Source organism: Astatotilapia calliptera, chromosome 2 (assembly GCF_964374335.1).
Source record: "Astatotilapia calliptera chromosome 2, fAstCal68.1, whole genome shotgun sequence".
In the NCBI taxonomy this organism is placed as follows: domain Eukaryota; kingdom Metazoa; phylum Chordata; class Actinopteri; order Cichliformes; family Cichlidae; genus Astatotilapia; species Astatotilapia calliptera.
The window spans coordinates 4,072,718-4,094,714 of record NC_137423.1 but is presented as its reverse complement, the minus strand read 5'-3'; the positions used below and the strand labels follow the sequence as shown (position 1 = coordinate 4,094,714).

The following is a 21,997-nucleotide window of genomic DNA, read 5'->3' as shown; positions in this document are numbered from 1 at the left end:
TTTTTAACTTTTCATTAGAAACGCTCCCCTGCCCAAACCACACAAACCCCTTTTCTAGTAGTATGAATGGACATTTTCCTGCTGTGTGCCACTTATGAGAAAGAATATCTGTGGAAAATATTTGAAGTTGTTGTGTGAAAACATTGTGGGATCATGTGCGATATTGCCATCTGATCTATTGTTTGGATAAAATATTCACATTCAAACCCTTTTCAGTGTTTCATATTTTTGAATGTAAACACAAGTACGTGACAGGGATCTCATTTCTTGTTGCTTATGATTTAAGCCAGCTTTCCTATACTTCATCTGACGTGCCGGGTTGGATCAGTCATTTTTGTGACATCCCACTGCTACATATGAGATATTGTAGTTATTCATTACTCTGGAGCCCTTTCAAGAACACCCTGTTGGACCAAGGACCCCATTTTGCGCTTTGGAGGACTGGTCTGGCCTATAGCAACCCTCCCTGTCACAAGCTGGGGAATGGCTCTTATTAGTGGCCCTTGCTATGTCAGCTTGAGGAAGCCTTTTGAAACCTAATATCGTCTTAAATCAGATTTATAAATGTTTAGGTGTATTATGAAAAACACACACGCTGCCTGCGTTGGCAAAACCTAGTTCTGTTTGTGTGTGTGTGTGTGTCTATGGTTCTGAGAGCGAGTGAAAGCTTTGGAGGAGCTCTGTGTGTGAAATAAGAGAGAACATTGTGTGTGTGCTGTTTGTGTGTGCCCTTTCTTTCTGTGTGTGCGTATGTTTTTTTTCCTTGCCCTAATTCCTGCAGTGCGACAGCGTTTCAATAAACATCAAACCCATATAAAGGGAACCAGTGTACACACACACACACACACACACACACACACACACACACACACACACACACACACACACACACACACACACACTCAGGCAGTCAGTTCATATTGCAGTATGTATACATTTTGCGCCCGTAGTTAAAACTAATTGAATGACAGTCAGGAAACATGATAAGCTTTTAAACTGTGACATTGGAAAGAGAAAAAAAAAAATTTTATTGAAAAATTTGTTTTCCAGTAAATAATTGTGCATCAGAACAGAAGTTTCTCGGTGCTTGGTTTGCTTGTGTTTGTACTTGTATGCATGTGTGTGGGCCTATATGCTGTGGAGCATTCTCATGCCCTGTCCTTCTGCCACTTGGTGGGCGCTTGTTTGCTTTCACAGTTGTGTTAAAGTTACATTATACTCACAACTGAATGTAATTTTGACTGAATAAGTAATTTTTATCCTGTTTTTCTCTTTCTAGGGATTTGAATAAAAACAACATCACCAGAATCACTAAAGTGGACTTTTCTGGCCTCAAGAACCTCAGGATTCTGTAAGTTTCTTTCCTTTTTTCAATCAAATTTTTAGTCAGTAAAACATTAGGCTTTGCTCACATTCCCTCCAGTTTATTTGAGGACTTTAACTTATTTTAAATCAGTCAGGATGTATGAAAATGTATAATTCAGATTGCAGTTATCTGCTGAAATCTTCTTGATGTTGCTTCTTTGAGCTGTATGTGAGAATACAAATGTCTGATTACACATTAAACAGTGCCTTTGTACACAGTCTGTATAATGTCTGATTGCACCCATGCGAGAACAGAGCAGGTAATTGTCTAGTGAACTTAGAGCGGGCCATTGGGAATTATGCATCCTGACTTCTGTATACTCTACCCAGGCAGCTGCTTGCTTAAACTAACCTAAATTTTTCTAGCAGAATCCTCTGAAGCTGACTATCTCCTCATATGTGCTGCATGCGAGGAACCAGCACTTCCAGATAGTTGCCATCATTAAGTCACTTTACTTTTTCCTTCTTAGGTACTAAGTTGGCTAATATTAAGTTGAATCTACCAGATACAGTACCATCAGGTCTTTTAATCTGTCCTCTCTTTAATACCTAATTGTGACTTGTATTTGTTTCTTTACAAGGAATCCCATTAACAAAAAAGTTCCATGCTGTAGCAATTAAGCAAATGGTATATTTACCTAATGGGCCCGTATATGGCTATAGGGGGAAACAAGTCTCTATAAAATAAAGTTTCCCATCCTAATGAGGGCATTTAGAACAAGAGAGCATGCAAGTGTACTATCCAAGGAGTTGGATTTTGCAATTACTGGATATTTACAAGGTTAAATAATAGAGTAATGGTGAGCTGACATGCCAGCAACAAGCAGCACGACTTCCATTTACTATACAAGCAGCACAACAGCGAGATGTTGACCTGGTACGGATACGACGATGGGAAACTAAGTAAAGCAACTCATACTGAAAGAGTTAGTCACTGTTCCTATGAAAAAAAGAGAGATTTCAAATTAGACTCTCAAGTCTTTCTGAATAATGCTGGGGAACGCTGACTTTTGCAATTCTGGGAAAACCAAAGCTGAAATTTCAAAGCAGTAGCATGATTGCTTAGAGATGTGCAAACAGGCGAATTTGAATCATATCTATTAAACTGAAGCACAAAAAGTGCTTCAGAAATACTGCTGGTCTTAAAACAATACTCACTCATATGTAACAGAAGTTTTTTGTTATGTACACACTGACTAAAAACAAGATTGCCTGTAGAGCATTAGGGGTGTGCAGCCTGAACCAATTTCATGTGCATCACTGGAGATTTCAACCGTTCTGATATTTTATCTGTTCAGAATTGATCTTGTTTCTGGGGCAGGAAAAAGGGAGCTAAATCACTCTGGCCACCATTACAATTACCAAACACTGAGCAGGTCCTTGTTGGGAAACGTATGAAAATCTTTAAAGTATAAAGTGTATATATTGTATTTTTTACCTTTCTGGCTTATCATATCTGAATAACTACACTTAGTTGAGATTGACTGCTCACGTTCTCTCAGCTGTCCTAATTAAGTTCAAGGGCTCCCTCACTCCTTTTCCATAAGCGACTAAAATCAGTGTGTATGTGAGAACTTTAATAACTATAATCACCGCTGGCTGCATGCAGCTTCCCTCCACACTCTGTTTTAACCAAACCAGCAGATAAAAATACACTCCCAGTACAAATCCGCTAAGGAATGGAAACGAGTTGCTACATGTGAGTGTTTGCGCTTGTATTGGCATCTGTTTATTCATATTCCTAAATATAGGACCAAAGTGGAGTTTGGAACGTATGTCAGTCACTGGGTCAGGATTCATCTGTGCTTGAGTTTTTTAGGTAAAAAACAGAAAAATTAAAAATGTAAGTGTTTGTATTCTGCATGCATGAAACACTGTGAGAAGGACCCACAGAAAAAGGCAGTGTATATGTGTGTGAGCTGAGTGTGGCAAGCCAGCAAGTCGTTTCATGTGGTTTGTGATAAACTGCTGTGACATTTCTCTTCTCTAAATCTCTGAAAGAAATTGGGAGGAGACGGCTTGGGAAAGAGGAGATGGTCGGGAGAAAGCGCACTTTCAGAGACATACATATTCTAGTATTTTGGATCCTACAGCACACATGGTCACCAAAAATTGTCTTATCTTTGCTTTAATAGGTAACGCTGTTATATACCAGAACTCTATCTCATTCATTCTCTCTCATAGACAAACATAAGTGCCTAGTTCTGAGAGTCCAGTCATTTCAGCCATATGTGCCTCCTATGGGAGAACTTGTTTAAAGCCGCTAACATTTTTCCCAGGCTAGGTTACAGAAAAAAACAGTATAACTCCTAAATACCCCTGCTTACATCTGAGCTGTAATTACTGATAATTTGTCCTGCAGAATGACTTGTCTGCCCTCATGTAATCTCACTTCTGTTTAAAAACATCCAAACAGCTAAGCGATCTGGTTTTGCATTTGCACCACCAAAGACCACGGGGTGCGTAAAATGAAAATCTCGTAATTAGACTGATTTGTGACGCTTCAAACCTTCCAAATCAATCGATCACACGGCGAGCTGTTTTCTGTTCAGGCGAAAACATCGAATTTGATTCAGGGGTTTGGATATTCTTTAAATTTGCACAACACAGCTTGCCTCTGCATGCACGCTACGTGAACAACACTTAGCCTAATATCTTTGGCAACCTCACTTTGCAAGATTTCTTCCAGATTGTGGCGAAATTGAGTAATTCCAAACAAATTTAGATGTAGGTGAAAACTTGTACTTGATATTGAACGCTTGGCCGGGGAAATTCAGTGCGGTTTCACCCATTGTGTGTGTAAATAATAAGTGAAGTTAATATCCCCTGAAGTATTTCCTTATTTCCTTCAGAGGCCGAGTTCTCGCAGTTTGCTGTAAGGTAGCGTGACATCATTGTTCTTTTTATAACCGTTGACTGAAGTTAGAGTTATTAGACACTCCAGTCCCCACACACATGAATTCAATTCTTGTTTGCTCTCTTTCCCCCCCCATCTTTCTCCAATGTCTCTGTGGATGACTAATGCTTGATACAGACCAATATAAAAACAATACCTCATCTGAGCGATATGCCAGCATTGACTCCCCGCACCATGTGTTTGGCTTAACATCCACAGCCTTTCTAAACTTCATTCAATAAATCAGCGTGCGGTTGATCTCTCATTTGGACAAATAAACTTTGATAGTTATTCAGAGTTATGCCTTGATTTAGCTTTCCCTGGAGTACACAGGAAATGCTTTTCTATAAGGACAGGAACAAAAAGAAAAAAAAAAACGCTGCTATGCTGGAATGAACATGCTGGATTAATCTTGGCTTGATTGTAAATTATGATTGATGCCGGAGTCAGAAATGTGCACATGCTTATGTGTGTGTTTGGGAATTCTTGCTACCAGTGCATAACTCCCTACCTGCGTTAAACGATTCCACACATACCTTATCGTATGTGTTTGGGGTGTTTCTGTTTAGAAACTGATTCAGAATGCTCAAAAGCTGGAGCTATTTCTTATTTATTTCAGTTAACAGCAAATATTACTGAGGATTTTTTTGAAAAACATTTTTATAAAGCAAAAAATGCTCCCTGTAATCAAGAGTTATTTTTCCTGGAAAATGTTTCGTTATACAAAATGAACAATATTGTGAGAATAAGCCAATTACCATCACTCGGTGCGCCAGTTCTTTGAAAGTGTTTCAAGATGCTCTGACTTTTTTATTTATATGTTTACATACTTTATATATATGAATGTGCGAGCGCGTTTTTCTGAGCTTGTTATCTTTCATCCAAGTCCAACATATCTGTGTGTCTCTGTGTAGAGTCAGTATGACAGGCCATGGATTAATGCCTGGATATGTAAACGTTTTGTTTGAAAGAATATTTAAAGAAGAGGCGTGCCAAAACAATTCAAAGTCCACATGTTAGGCCAGACAGGACTCTTTTTGAGATGACTTCTTTTGTCTTTGGTTGTCTCTCACTTGATCCAGCTTGTCATTCTGCATCTTGCTGTTTATATCTGGCTTGTATCTTCCTTTCACTTTTCTCCACCTTTGCTTTTCAATGTTTTCTTTTCTTCCTCACATCATCCACTTTTTTCCCCCCTTCAGCTTCTTCCTCCCTGTCTTCCTCTCAGGACATGTCACTCCTAACATCCTCAGACAGAAAATATAAACACACATATCAGTTGAGATGTTTTCTCTCCATTTCTCTATCCCATCTGGAAAACCTTAGTTTGCCCCCAAAACATGACAACACTGAGAAAGCAATGAAGGGGAGATATGGGTTACACTGAGAGCACCGCAGAAATGACTGAAGCGAAATGGAGAAGATATCAACGGAAGAATGAGAAAGAGATGGTTTGTTAATTGTTTCTTTTGGAGTGGTAGGTTGTAACATTTGTGAAATACTTTGTGTCACAAAATGTTTGTTTGGTGCCAGATTCATGTGTTCAGTGCACTGATTGCTTGTTTATGTAACCGCTTTTTTAAAAGTGCAAGTGTCTCTCGAGTTGTTTGCACTGGCCAGAAAAACACATTTATCTGCTGTTTCTGGCTGGAGATGGACATTCCCAATTCCACGAGTGCCTCACAATTTGATATTTAAATTGAATCATTTTGAAGACAGACCGAATGAAACTGTGTAAAGTTACTGACGTAAAGATCGGCACTTGGGACTTTTCCTGCCTTGTCGTGATCACAAAGAGTCACAGAGTATATTTGCGTGTCTTGCTTTTGCATTTTTAAAGTTACAAAAATAACTACAACATATTTTCTTTCTGTTTCATTGCCTGTCACCACAGTCATCTTGAGGACAACCAAATCACTGTTATCGAGAGAGGAGCCTTTCAAGACCTAAGACTGCTTGAGAGACTGTAAGTATGCCATTATACACAGCTTCCTATAGTGCATATGTGAAAAGAGGTACCATACTGTGAGGTGAAATAGGTCTTTTATGCATGCAAAGAGCTCCATAATAATAATGTGATCTGTCACAAAACTTTTTTGCTGTTTTTCCACTTTGACAAAATTGTACACACCTTTGATTTTCTGCTCCTTACTTGCTGTTCTGTGCAGCATATTCACTGACAGAGATTTCAACTGATTGATATCCAAGTCCACTTCACACACTACCTAGGAATGTGTGTATCTGTCAACTCACACCAAGGCTTTAGGAAACAGAATCAGGGTGTTAGTGTACAACACAACACTTCCCACACATACACACCTGCATGTTTATGAGTCCTGGTTAGAGTGATGATGGGAAGACAGGTTCCAGAAAGAGGATTCCTTTATGTGAGACAAAGACCGAATGACACAATGTGAGTGTTAGAGGTTTTTTAGGAGTGGCATCCTCATAAAAAAATATTGTGTACAGCATTTCTAAACCCAAGAACGGGCTTTGTAATGAATGTTGAATTCATAAGCTGAATATTTCTTCATTCAATTTATTTCACCATTGATGCAATTTTATCTGAACACTGTAAATTTGTCATTATCTTCTTTCAAATTGCTTTTGCAGTCTGAAAAAGAATGCCACAACATTATTTATTTTGATTAACAAATGTGTGTCTGTTGTAAAATCATTCATGAGAGTAAGAATGGGAAGGAATTTACTTCACACATGGATGGTATTTTTCGGTATACATGCTGCAGAGTGGAGAAGAGAGATAAAACCATTAGATCACTGCAGCTGTCAGCAGAGCTCTCCTAAAATCCAGATATGCTGAGCGACAGAGACGTGTATATCTTCCCTCTAAATGGAGATCACACATATGATGTGAAAGCAGAAGGTCACTGCCCACTTTAATGTTAAAAGGCTCTTTAATGCAGTGTGTCAGGAAGGGTGAGAGGTTACAGAAGAGGGGGAGGGAGGATGTTGGGAGTCTTAACAGTTGTTTGCCAGAACTCACATAGACAGCATTTCAGTTATTCGAGACATTTCAACAAATGTTTTTATGCCATTTTAGCCCATTTAATAAATCAGAAATTAAATATCTATGCTTGTTTGAGGATGACATTTGTTCTCCAAAATGAATCTTTCTAAAGAGGGGAAAAACTGCTGCAGTAGATTAACGGTAATAACAAGGGCCTGCATTTTTTACTTTACTGATAGTAAAATGGTTTTTAAAATGCTTTCTTGACAGGGTCTCTGAGGTTGTGTCTGCCAGGGTGAAAGGTCAGGGGTGAGAGGCCCTGACGCTGAGTCCATGTGATTTATGGAGTCACAATGTGAAAAACATGGGGCTTATTTTGTCATCCCCTTGGGTCAGAGCATTCAGAAAGTCTGAAATGCCAGAATTCATAGCCATTTGTGCTTTACTCAGTTATAAATGAAGGATATTTTGCAAAATAAACGGCATTTGTTAAGAGGTGTCTTTTCAAATTATTTCTTTTGTTCTTTATTTGAGAATAAAGCCCTGCTCATTATGATTAGTAAGTTTTAGTCTCCAAACTCTTTCATTTTTTCTGTGATTCTGAGTAATAGGAATAATTTGCCAAAATATGAATGCCACAGACATGTGGTTTGGTGTCATTTCAAAGGTTCTAAGTAGGAAGAAAACCTCATCATTAATGCTTAAAAATACACAAAGAATTATTCTCTTGAAACTATATCTGTGCTCTGAGCAAATGTCCTTTAATGACTCGTAGCTGTAATAGTAGCTGTGCTGTACTCACATACTAGCAGGTATTTTCTCCCTTATTTATTTCAGGTGGTGTGCATCTCAATTATTCTTTCCATTGGTGTACACAGGAGTGAAAGCCACTATCTTATTATCATTATCACAGGGTTAAAAGGTTGGTGTCTGTGTCTTCTCCAGCACAGATCCTACTTTGTGACCCTGCGACCCTCCACCCTTCTTTTCTTTCCCCTTTCCCTTCCACGCCTCGTTTCTCAGTGTAATGCTTTGGTAGCCTGATAACACTTTCACTCCCTCAGCTTTCACTGTCTTCGTTATCTCTACTTTAGCCAACCCCACCTTTCGTTGCACACATGCATACACAAGGAAACATCTTTTATCCTAAAACGCCTCGTTCTGCTGCTGTCTTTCTGTTCATCAACCTGAATTTTTCCACTCTTTTCTTTTTGGCCTTTGTAATTTAAAGTCATGTGTTTATCTAATTTTCCAATGAAAATACTAAGATAAGGAATGCTATTTTGCATATAAAGTGTGACTAAAAAGATTTTCATCCCACAATAGTTGAGAAGACGCATCAGAGAGTTTTGCAAAAGATTGCCGAGAATATAAAACCATCCACAGGTGGCAATAATCAAACATATGAGCAACGATGTGGTTAAAATTGGAATGTAAAAACATTCTGTATGCGAGAGCAACACTTATAGATTGTCATAATTATGTGGGTGCCTTTAACTTGTTTTTATTACTTGTTATTACTTTTCCCGGGGTCATAACTCTCTGTGGAGGTAAATGTTTCTGTGTAAATGCACATGTTCAAGTCTTTGGTCACATTTATTATATTTTAAACAAATATGTATAGCGTTTTAATTACCTTGTGGTTGCATCCCGGTGTTTAATATGAGGTGCCAGACACGATAAAAATGAATAAAATGCTAGGATTTCTTTCCCCTCTTGCCTCCCCACTCTTTGTTGCGGTCATGTTTTTGTTTTTTTCAGAGGCAAACATATTTGTCTCATTTTCTTTGCATTCCCTCGCATCCATTCCGATGGATGAGTTTTGGCAATCCCACTCCAGAAATATTATAACATCTGTGAGTCCTTATATTGAGAAAATGACTGTTATTTCTCTTACTGATAAATTCAAAAACTGCAGCTAAAAAATAGCCAGAAATGCACAGGAGGAATTGACGGTACTGAACAGGCCAGTCACAATAGTGCAGGACACAAAGGGTTGTAGGATTTCAGAGCAGTTTGCAGTTCTGACGTACCCACCTAGCATAGATTTAACACAGCGGTATAAATCCTCTGTAAGTTTGTAACTTTATGTTAAAACATGCTTGTAGCCCAAAATTGGTCCATCTCACACTATCAGGTTAAAGCATATGCAGTGAGGATATATTGCTAATGCACTTTAAGGAGTGTAGAAACTGATGTCCTGTATACACAAACCATAGTGTGATAACCTCTAGGCCATGATCACAGGAAGTCAGAGGCTTTTCCATGAGTTTAAACTTGCTGACCTTTAAGGTCATTCAGTCAGCTGTGTGGTGATTGTTCAGTCAACACAAAAGCGCGGATGCGACTGATTTATTAGAAGATGTTTTTGCCCTTTTTCTCTTCCCAACGACATGTTTTCCTTCATTTTCCTTCTTCTATTTCTCCCTGCAGTCGTCTGAACAGAAACAAGCTCCAGTTTCTTCCAGAGCTTCTCTTCCAGTCCAATCCCAAACTAGGACGACTGTGAGTACACTTTGATTTTCTTTTTTTTTCATCTTCTCTCCATTCATGATCTCTCTCTGACTCTCCTCCGTCATTCCGTTTCCCCTTTTGTGCCGCTTTTGATGTGTTACGTGATCCGTTTGAAAACACGACCATGGTGTCAGAGGTTTTATCCTGGTTGAGGGTTCAGGTCTCGCGCCAGGTGACACAGTGCCGCTCTGTGCTCCTGTCGAGAGTTGAAAAAGGCAGTGAGTGTCAGATGTGTGCGTTTGTGTGAGTATGCTTGATTTTAAGAGGTGAAAGTGTGCCTGCAGTGAATGTTTTGCTTGGACTCGTGTGGAATTTTTATTCAGGAATATTGAGTTTTCCCAGAGTGTAAGAGTGTAAGAGCAGGTCATACTGATGCAGCAAAGCCTCCCACTTGTCCTCCTCCTCTTTCGTTTTCATCTCACATTCCCAGACATACTCTCTCTCTTTGTTTTAGTCCCATTGGTGCATCCATGCTGCCTCCCCATCTGTGCTCTTTCTTTCCACTCAGGTTGTCAGGTTCTCTATTTGTTTTATCCTCAGAGAGGATAGTCAGCTTAGGTTGAAGGTTGAAACACCTTCTAAACTTTATAGCTGTTTACATTGGGCTTCTTTCAAGAGAACTTGGAGTTAGAGTGTGTGTGTGTGTGTGTGTGTGTGGGTGCATGCCTGAATTTAATTGTGTGTATAAGTATTATTGGGTGCGTCTATAAGTTTGTACACCCTACTGGATATTTATTTGTGTTACATGTGTCATATCGATGCTGCGTTTCAACATATCAAGTTTATGTGTGTTCAGCATGTGTGTGCATGCCTATGGTGAGAGGTGTTAGGATAACAAATACCAGCGCTAGGACATTAATCTTCTCACTTCTCTCATTCTCTTTTATAATGTTTCCATGAGGCAGAACCCATTGGAAGCTACTGTAACAGTTCCTTGTTCAAAAGATTCTTGTTCCATGTTTTTTCACCTTTTTGAAGTGTAGGTTGACCAAAAAGCAGAAATTAAAGGAATACTCCGGTTACTCCACAATTACAAATTCGCTGGCGAGAACTAACATGTTGATTGAAAGGTTTTGAGCTCCCTCCTTCACGGAGAATGACAGCTATGGTCAGCTTAGGTTTGCAACACTTAAAGCGGATTTGAGCAGCGAGCCAGAGCCATTCCAGTGTCACAACATCAACATGTCCAAAGAAATGTCAAAAATTTGATTTTTTTTTTCCACAAAATAAATTAAATGTACTTTTCCAGTGCATATATTCACATCCTCATACTTCCAAAGCTTTGCTGAAAGTATTTTGGGCTGGCACTGGAGAAGTGGATTGTGTTGCAGGAAAGTTTCTGTGGACATTTTATGACATTTTGATTTGTTGGTCCACTGTTCAAACCCTTTCTTCCATAACCGCTGTGACTCAAAGAAATGTTACAAGCTTTTGCAGCAACCTATCAACCTACAGGCAGCAACTATATAATACTCAAAAATGGATTCCTGAAAGTTGAGCTTTATAAGGAGATTGACTTGCTGTTTACAATCTGAAAGACTGGAATAAACATTACGTGCACAGTACATCATGCCTTTTGTCCACTGCAGGCTTCTGCCACTGTTAACACAGGTATTAATTAATATACTGCTATCAGCTTAAATCAATGCTTATTTATCAGTAGAACGTTTGTTCTGTACTACCTTTTTCAGAATAAAAGTGATTTATAATGTTGTCAGTTTCAGTTTTCCTCCTTAGTTTCTCACCGTGATATATTTTGTTGGACGGACATATTTTGTGTTTCATATTTTTGTGGTGATGTGTGATATATTGCTGAGGCAGAGTAGACTGCTAAATTGTCATCTACGTCAGCTGTGGCTTCCAGGATCACACACAGTTAAAAGTCCTCATAAACGCCAGGGACACACACAGTGACAGATGCAAATGGAGACGAATACAAATATTCCATCACACGCACATTTTCACATGGCATTTTTTTCAACCCTTTTCCCTTCTTCTTTGTGAATGACAGCCTTATTTCCTCCACCTCCTGGCTTACAACTGTATAAAACCCCTAATTGCTCTCGAAAGCTATTATTTATCACCGGTCGAATATGGATCCCTATAGAGCTCTCAGACAACTCAGGAGAGTGGAAAGGGTGAACGTGTTCCAAACTTAACATTATAAATCTCATGTTCTTTATGTCCCTACTTTGCCATCAGCGCAATCTAAATTACAGTGTCTGGAGTTTCCTCCGGCACTTTTTTTCTTTCCACTTTTCCTCTTTTTTTAGTGCTTTTTCTCCCATCCTCGCTGTGTTTTCTAAGGAAGTGGTGGTAATGTAAGCACCAAGGTATGTAGAAGAGAGCGTGTGTATAAGAGGGAAGGGCAAAAAGAGGAAGAAATGTAGGTAGAATTATGGGATAGAGAGAAAGTCAGATGGTGGGAGACTTGCAGAGAGAGTAACAGCAGGAGAGTAAGGAGGAGGAGGTTTGCTGGTGGCTTTCTGGTTTGGGTTCGTAACCTTCCTCTCTGTCAGCCTTGGTTAGATATTAAATGATGGCAGTGTGATAGGAATTACCTCTTAACCCTCCTATTAAAGCTCTGTGGTCTGAGGTTTGGAAAAGGGAGGAGTTGGAAGGAGCTGGACTAGCATTAAGTGAAAATAGCCATGGGTTAGACGTTTCACTCTTGAGGAGGGTGCAGGGGTTCGGATAAGAGGTATCAGACTGGATAATAGTTTTTAGTCTAGTCTTTAATCCTGCAGGACTATGAATCAAAGAGGTTGTCTCTTAATGGAAACTTTTCTAATTTAGCCTTAAGTGCTGTTGCTGAGTGCCTGACAAAGACTAATGGACAACACATATAACGGAGGTCATGAGAAAGGAGGGAGATGGATGGATGAAGGGATGCTGGTGGAAGATAAAGGTTTCTTGTAGATGGATGAAGGAAGCGGAGTCTGTGGTCCCTCTAGGTGCTTGGTAGGGGGGAGAGAAAACATAAATGGGAAGGTTGAGATGGATCGTGGACTGGAGTCTGTGGGTTTCAGTGTGTGCAGTCTGTGGTCGTTTCCCCCCACAGTTTGCAGAGACTGCGGTCTCACAGCACATGCACACAGACACACACGGTTGCACATAGTAAGCTCGAGCTCTGAGTAAAATACATTTGCGAAGAGTGTAATGAATTTTTGGTTTGAAATATAACGTATTGACGATATCTCAAATGGAAAAATGAAAGCTACTGGTTACAGGGCTTTTGTGCCTCATGCACATTGCACTGAGTCAGGGAGGTTTGCTTTGTTAAGTGACTTGATGGCTGTTGGTCTCCTGTCTAATAATGCTGACCCAGACTGAGCCTCATCCTGTTATCTTCGCTTTCTCCTCTGGGAGTTTGTGTGTGTGGCTGCATGCTTGTTTAGCGCATAAAAAGGACTTGAATTAGCTCTGGCTCACAGCCCATGTTACTCATGAAGCAACAGGATCCCACCCCCCGCCATTTAAGCAGCTCAGGTTACGCTTGATTGGTTTGCATAAGGCAGAAGATGAAAAATGAGAGTAATGTTATACTAAAGAGATATTTCCCGTTTTCTTCATGAATAAATCCCTAGAGCTTCAGATGCTGAGTATTTCACAGTGTTGAAGGTGATCTTTGACCATGTTTCAACACTTATGGACTGTGAAATACTGTAGAAGCTTTGCAAATTTTAATGTAGCTCCTGCCATATAATGGATATTACAGAGTTAGTCAGCAGACTATAAATCTCTTCTGCTTGTGCTATTTCTAAACAGTATTTTTGGACACAGTGTGGCAAAGCTAAAGTACATAAATTACATCACTTTATCACATAAGCAACCAGAAAAGATGTGCTTTAAAATGAATGTTCACTGCAAATTTACAAAGACAAGATTGTATTAAATTTGTGTCTGCAATAAAACAAAAATGAATCAAGCAAGAAATAAACTAAAGGTTTAGCTGATAGAATCTAGCTGTCAGATTATAGTTGGTTAGCATGCGTCAACATGAAGCTTGTAATGATTATCTTTCATTCCAGTGTTATAGATTGTTTGCATTTGTTTACGATACACCTAAACAAAAACAGATAAATATAGTAACACACTACACATCCAAGTAAAATCCCAGCTGCAGTGTTAAGCAGCTTCATTCTGCTCTCTGCTGACGGAGCACTGCTGCTGGGCTCCGTCATTCTCCTTACTGCACCCCATAAACTGCATTACAGCAGGATATCAGCAGCCAAACATTCAGACTAAAAGGATCTTTTGGAGGCTTAATAGAAAGAAGGAAATTTAGTTTATGTCCAGAGGGAGGCCGGTAAGGAATTTTATCCAATCCACTTGTCCTTCAGAATGCTTTATCCCTACATGTTCACTGGGTGTTTACCAATTTGCATTACAAAAATACCTATAAAGGTTTAGCTAAACAAGAGGGGGGAAACCAGAGCTGTGGAAGAGTAAAATTCAATGAAGCAAGGTTAAAAGAGAGAAAAATCGCCCGGATGACTCTAATGATCAACAAATCATGGCATGGAAGGGTCCCACTTTAAATCCCTGCACTGATGACTGGATGGTAATGAGATATTTTCTTCAGCACCATTAGGTTACTCTTGTGTGAAGCAGTTTATCTCCAAATGCTTCAGTGATTCTCCCAGATGTGAAAGTGTGGTCTTAACTCTCCACAGTTACTGTAAATACAATATACGAGTTAAGCCAGGGGAAAAGACGCTGCAGAGAGAGAAGAATGAGAATGGGAGGGAAGGCTGGAAAGATCAGGGGGTCATTCGAGATGTCTTTTCCTCCTAATTAAGTTAATGGAGAAAGACGAGGAGCCTGCCTTTAATCTTGGCTAATTGTCCATTTAGAGGCGACTGCCATAGTTTACCTGCTGGAATGTTAGGTTAGTGTTACAGGAAGTGGATGAACTTTGTGTGTCCATTGATTGGTTACGACAGACTGGGCCTCACTGGTGATTGGTTGGAACGATTTGGAAGGGTGAGAGGTGAATATAAACAGTCTGTACTTACATGTGTCTCCTCTTTTTGGTTATTATCTCGTTCACTTATTGACTTTATTCCTCTTTCTTTTTTTGTGTGCTCTGTTGCTGTTAGGGTTAGGGTTAGAAATACTGCCCTGCACAAACTGAACAAACAGCTTTGATGTTTCTTTTGCTCTCTGGGAGTATAAGATTGTTTTGGTGTCACTAGGCTCCAGGCCTTTTGTTTGGTTTTCACGCCACTGTGTGCTGGTGAGAAACAAATAAGTCTCAGATATATAAACACATAGATGCACACATAAATACATCTCTCTCACGCCACCTCTCCTGCTGATTTAGAAGTACAAGCGCTGGACGTAGAAGTATGCACTCTGGTCATTTTGTGTGTGTCAGACTTTATACTGAACCACAGACCCATGACAGAACTTCCTAATAATTAAACATGACCCAGATGTACAAACTGCGGTGTGTAGCTGGACCACAAAGCTTGTAGGACCTTGTACACAGCACCAAGGGCACTATTCACCAGTAAAATGCATGTGCATTTCTAACATGTATATCAGTCTACCTTTATATTTTGATGAAATCCTTTTGAAGCAATTGGCACAAAAGCGAAAAAGCAAAGGATGTTCTTGGATAAAGCAGCACCTGGAGGCTCATAGGCCCCAAGAAAGAGCTGCACCACTGGGCTCATGCTGGTATTCACTGGTATTCAGGGAAGGAAAGGCTTTTACTGAGGGAACCTGACCAGAGCTCTTCTAAAATAGGTCTGCTTTTAGTGGCTTGTGTGTGTGTGTGTTTCCCGCAGCCCAGACGGCAGTGCGATTTTGTCCCAAGACATATTTAGATAAATACACACTGCTGTGATATTGAAAACCGAAAGAGAGAGAGAGATAGGGAAAGCATGAGAGAGTGAGGGAGAGAGGGGGGATGATAGTGCGATAATTTGGGAGATTTGGTTACATGAGGAGAATTTCTGATAATTCTTTCATCCTTTCTCTGTTAACAATACTTTCTAATTTGTTGCACTGGGCGTGTTTGCATGTAGCTAAGTAAGTGGTTGTGTTACTGTTGGCTTATTGTAGCAAACTGCTTTAAATAAAATCTCAGCAGGAAATTATATTTTAGTTTTTGGTTCACCATTTCTGGTGCACGTACTCATACACATGGCTGGGTCTGTCATTTCTTGTATGTGTTTAATCTTTGTTTCATCTTCGTGCTCCTGCTACCTTATGTTGAGAACCGTCAGTCTTCAGGATTTCCTACATAGAGAATGAACATATGAACAACTTTATATTGTTTGTATTTCTAAACTTTTCCTAAATTGAACAAAAACTACTTAAAAAAATAAAAACAGAAGAATGATTTTGATCTCCAAATTCATTTTTTTGTTCATAATATTTCACTCCATTGTACAAGTGTTTATATTCATATAAAGTCTCTGACACCAATTCTTAAACATGCAGTTCAAATGCATAAAGTGTTTAAGTTTGCTTCTCTTCCTGTGAAAGCGCTGGAAAAGCCAAGTCATAAAGTGTGTGTGTGTGTCTAAGCCTATGTGTATTTTCCTTTGCAGACGTGTGAATAAAATAAGCCAGAGTGTGTCTTAGTGGGGCAGAATGCACCATCCAGGCGGTCTTAAAGTTCACAGCAGCAACACCTTTCCCTTGAAGCTGCCTACTTCAGCAGCTTGCCAGTTAGCTAACATGCTGCAGGGCCAGAAACTATGAGAAGTTTGTGGGAGGTTGTGTGGTTGTTGACTTTTTTCTTTCTTTAAGTTTTTACATAGCAACAGATTTTATATGTTTGTACTAAAATAGCACAGGGACTGCATGTGGTAGTAATTTCACTACGCAAATGAAGATGATTTGATGGGGGATGTAACAGTGGAGCAGCTAGTAAACTTGGATAAAGATATCTGGTTTTCCCTTTGACCTCCTTACTCTTACAGAGGAATGGTATGCAGACACATACTACATTTTCAGTTGAGCTCATTTGTCTTATATGTCAGCGTGTAGGGTAAAGCTCGTGTTTACAGTCTAGGTGTTAATTCATATGCATGTAGGGATGGGAATGGAGAACCGGTTCTTGTAGAAACTGGGTCCCAGTAGTCCAGTTCCTTGGATTTGTTAGTCTCGATCCCGCTTCATGCACTCGCACTACAATCAGCTGATTCCAGTTCCCGTGTCAGAGGAGGAAAATAGCGACGGGTACTAAAGGATAAATATGGACATTTATTTTTATTGCACAAAAGGAGAGATAAATGGCAAAGTGGAAAACTGCATCCAAGAAAGAAACAACCACAATATGCCACCAACACAACTTTGGTTCTTTGCCAGCATCCGCTAAGACAGCGTGCTAACGCTAACCTAGCCAAGAACCCAGAGTGACAGCTGCCGACCCCAGCAGCCAGACCCTGAACTTGAACAGGTACCAAGCAGATGCAGTCAGGCTGCCTCCTTTTCCACCTGTTCATGTTTCTAAAGCAGAATCACTGTGGGGTTTTCATCTTTGCTTTGTGTGATCAGCTTTGTTTTCTGCTAATGGAAGGATCTTAGAGACGTGCGCCTTCATTGGAGATTTGAGTTGGTGTGTGGGGTTGTGGCCCCAGGTTTATATTGTTGAATGGTGACTATGAGAAGTGTCTTTTAGCTATTTTACAGAGTAACATGAAAGTAATGTAAAGAGTAGTATAACAAATTACTTTTTCCTGTGAGTAATTAAGTAGCATACTGCATTACTTTTAAGAAAAGTGTTCTGTATAATGATGACTTTTTTGTTTAATGACTCCAACACTGACCACAACAAAGAGGGCAAATACCTCAGCAAACATGCACAAACATGTGACGCACAGCATGGAATTAATTTGCATTAATGTAATTTCTTTATTGCTGCTTAGCAACGGTGGTGACTCTCAAGACAGAGCCAATGAGAATCCAGTGACAGTCCATAAGTAATCGAATCAATGAGTGATGTCAAAATGAGCTAAACATGGCAACACAGGATAGTAATTTGTGTGACTGCATATTTGCTTATATGTTCGTATAAGTCCTATTTTCCCGTGTGTGTGTGTGTGTGTGTGTGTGTGTGCGTTGGTCTGTCAATCTGTACTTGCATTTAAGAAGAGACAAACTTGATATAGGCCCAAATACACTCACACAGTGTTTGTTTTATCCTAATTTAGGTTTACATGAGACCACTAATCTAAAACAGACTTGGCTCACTGGAACGATGGAGGAGGATGACAAGGAGATGAAGGAAGAAGGGGAGAAGATAGGAAGAGCAGCAGGGGCACATGATAGAGAACAGGAATTATATGTTTAGGGGAAAAACACAGGACTGGGTAACAGGTGAAGATGGTCGAGTGAGACATAGCAAGGAAAGTAAAAATGGAATGAGACGGAGATTAGGGTAGCTGGAGGAGAAAATAGGGCTGTAGATACTCTCTCTGAATAGGAGCTTTAAGAAAATAGAAGCTTTTGTTGATTGTTGACCTGCTTTTTCCCCCCTTCTTACAGCAAGGAGTAATGATCTGGCTCTGATTTGAGATGCTTTATTTTTCCTAAAGGATATTTTAAAAACCTGGCAACTAACTTCTTTTCTCTCTTTTCTCTCTCTCTCTCTCTCTGTGTGTGTTTGTGTGTGTGTGTTTGTGTGTCATAGGGTGGGTTTTTGTAGTAAAAGCACAATGGAGTTGTATACACCCGGCACTTCATTACTGACAAAAGACAAACCACTAAACAAATACAATTCCCTCCCATAATTACATTCATGTGTATAAGCTGATAAAAAGGACAGATTCTTTCCTCAGCACTGTTCACTGCTGCATGTTTTTTTCTTAGTGAAACTCAAGACTTCTTTTTTTTTTACATGGCTTCCAGGGCAACACAGTACTATAAACGGGTAAAAAGAGAGGCTCATGCTGTAAAGGTCAAACTGAAATTCTGTGATGATTACTACAGAGGAAATAAAAAGTGCAGGAGTAATAAATAATAAGTACGATTATCCCATGAAAGATTTTTTTCACATTTTTGAACAGGTTTCTTGGTGTTAGCCTGTGTTGTAGAGATGTCGTGGTTTGAGTTAATGTTACGCTATTAATCATGTCATCCGAACATCTCATTGTAACTATCTGATTTCAAAATAAATCTCGCAAAGTGTTATAGCAGCTGAAACCTGACCTGCAGACTAACTGTTGTTGTAGAGTTATGGTGATGTCATCTGAGGGTGTCTGTCTTTAATCTTCTCCTAAATTCTGGGGAAAACTGTTTCCAGGTTATTTACTGTAATCTGACAGGTGGGGGGAGTTGGTCGGTGTAAATTGAAGCTCCAGCCTTAGTGTGGGGCCCAAAAAAGAGATGAAATATCTCAGCGTGTGATTACACGTGCCTGCAAAAAGATAGTAAGCAACTTCAGATTCACCACTGCTTTGTGGGCTGAATTCTGTGCAACAGGTTTAAAGTTGATAAGCAACAAGATGCAAATAAGACTTTTAATTTATGCCCACTTCCAGTAATCAATAATAATATAGAACGTGATGTGACTTTTATGAAGTGAGGTAGAAAGCAATCATCTGATGGATGGCTGTGTGGGCCTGCTTGACTTTAAAGCAGGTCACTTGAGTTTATGGCCTGTCACAGATCTGGGAATAATGGTTTCCTCAACCACGAGCTTTACCTAATAATAAATGTACTATATTTGCCATGCACAAATGCTGCAGAACACAAAATCTTTGTTGCGAACGTTAAATAAAAATAAGAAAATAGTATAATCTACTGTCTCCTGGCTCGCAGATGTGCTGTCTGAAAACATGCAGCTGTCAACAAAACAACCAAATTATTAAATCACTGTGGTCATAAGGCTTTACATTTTAGTTCATATTATAGAACCTAAGAGTGTTTCATTATAAGAAATGAATAAATATTGACGTCATTATTTTTGATCAGATTTCTGGAAGTTCCCTCATGTCACTGTTTGCCGGTCTAACTAATAGCAGCAAAATGAAAATTCCATATATGGAAATTCAGCCTGCTCAGTTTTCTTGAATGTTAATCCCACGTGAGTTAAAAATTGATACTTTGCGCTATTAAACCTCTTCAGACACCTTGAGATACTGCAAACACAATGTGCAAAGTGATTAACGTCAGGATTTTGTGAATCGGAGTCGGTGAGAACGTCTCAGCTTGTGCGCGTGTGTGTAACATTTCACTTTGTGGGAGGTCTGCATAGCTCTTGCTTTCTTTGTTGATCATTTTTATGGCTACATATGTAGAACTATATGTGGAACTGGCTAATGTCTCTCTCACACACACACACACCTGCAGACACATGGATGTATCTCGAGAGTTATGCTTTCTGTATATGGGCTCACAAATGAATGTTTGAACACGTGTGTCTTTTAGTTACACTTGTGATTTATTCTGTTTAAGTGAGGTCTGATTGTTACAAATGAGCCAAAACTGTTAGTATTGCTCTGGTATAATCAGAGTTATACACACGCACACATATGCACAGAATGGCCCAGAAACACTGGAGATATACACATTGACCCACACACTTTGGAGACGCGAGTAAACACACATCTCTTCATCTGTCTTGCTGTCACACAAACATGGTCATTCAGTGACTAAGAGCTTTGTAAGGTGGTGTTTCACAACTGAATGCCAAAAGAGGAAAATCTTTTCCCAAAACAGTATTTAGAGTATGAAAAAAATCACCAAATTAAGCAAATTTGCTCAGCAAAATAAAAAATTAATAAAGATCAGCATTTATAATGTTTGTATTGGTATACATTCATGTGAAGTCCTTCTGCTGCAGTTTTTATCTACAAGAAAACCATACACGCAGTAACTAAAGCCAGAGAAACATTTTGGAAGTAATTACTTAACTACAGTGTCATACAGTGACCTGTGTTGTGTGATCAAGGTTTGTCTGGTTGTCATTATGTTATTGTGTCGTAACATGTTGGCTATAGTGAGCTAAATAACTCTGGAAGGTTTAACATCATCCATGTATGACTGCAGACGATTCAATAGCAAAAATAACAAACATAAGCTGCTACATGCAACATTTTGTCATCAGTAAATCTTAACCATACTGAGGCTGAAACATTTGAATAAACACAGCAAACAAGAATCCTGCCAAGACGATTGGCAGCCACAACCCATCCTCAGAACTGAATTGTTTGCCACCTTTTTGATTTTGTTAGAGATGTGTTAAGTTGCTTTATTATACAGAACTAGAACATGGTGCTGCTGCCCTTCACTGCAGATTAAAGTTTTCACCCCTTTAAATATTACCATTTGTTTACATTTCCATGGTGGCTATAAAAAGCCATTTCAACATATGGCATTATAGAAAATGTTTTATGTGCACATCTCAATTTTAACCTTGTACTGCAGTTACATAAAAACTATGGTACAGCCTTTAACAGTTTGGGTTACCTGTTGCCTTGATTTTGCTGATATTTCTACACAGCAATAGTGAAGCATATTCTTTTACAGATGTGTATTCCCCAACAGGTTGATGAGTGCATGCTGTTTGTAGCTGGCAGCCTCTTGCAAAGAGGGTGTTGTACTAAAAACCTCCTTGGGATTGATTTGGTTGTTTGCAACTAGCTAGTTTGCATGAAAGACACAACTTGTCTGCAAACAGTCTCCAACTACTGGCTGAGCAGGATTGAAACTCTGAAAAGTTTGCTTGGAATTGCAACTGGAAAAGGGAACTGCCTTCAGAGTAAAAGTTGGAACTTTTGTAATGTGTAAGGCACAGTGTTGGTCAAGTTATTTGAAAAAAGTAATTAGTTACTAATTACTGATTATTTCTCCAAGAAATTAATCCCGTTACTTTACTGATTACTTATTTTCAAAAGTAATTAGTTAATTTATTACTTTTTAAAAACATGATACACAGCCTGAATACATAATAAAGCAATAGACCTTTCAGCCCAATTCTGTTTTTCTGCGTAATCCATCATATAAAGTTGAATCAAATGAAAAGTCTGTTTTAATATTTTAACTTTGTGCACGTTGCATCAAGCAAAAATGAAATTACAGTCTTTGACTTGAAATTTGTTTAACATTTAAACCTATTTTCAGCATATTGCAGCATATGAAATAAAATATTTTTGTGTTTACGCTCACTCTTAAAAATAGATGCAACACAGCAAAAAATAATTAAGATCCAAGATTCAGCAGCACTAAGTCCCGTCGCTCTTAAGTCTATTTTCGCCTTTTTAGCAGGGAGGTGTCTGTGAATTTCATATTCC

The 21,997-nt window shown here is 39.2% G+C and overlaps 1 protein-coding gene across 1 annotated transcript in view; it reads left to right on the top strand.

Moving 5' to 3' along the window:
* slit3 (slit homolog 3 (Drosophila)) overlaps positions 1-21,997 on the top strand; it is a 241,283-nt gene that overhangs the window by 14,928 nt on the left and 204,358 nt on the right. Inside the window, exons 2-4 of the mRNA XM_026182115.2 lie at positions 1,280-1,351; positions 6,156-6,227; positions 9,663-9,734. Of these exons, the coding sequence (XP_026037900.1) occupies positions 1,280-1,351; positions 6,156-6,227; positions 9,663-9,734 (216 nt within the window). The remainder of the gene's footprint in view (positions 1-1,279; positions 1,352-6,155; positions 6,228-9,662; positions 9,735-21,997) is intronic.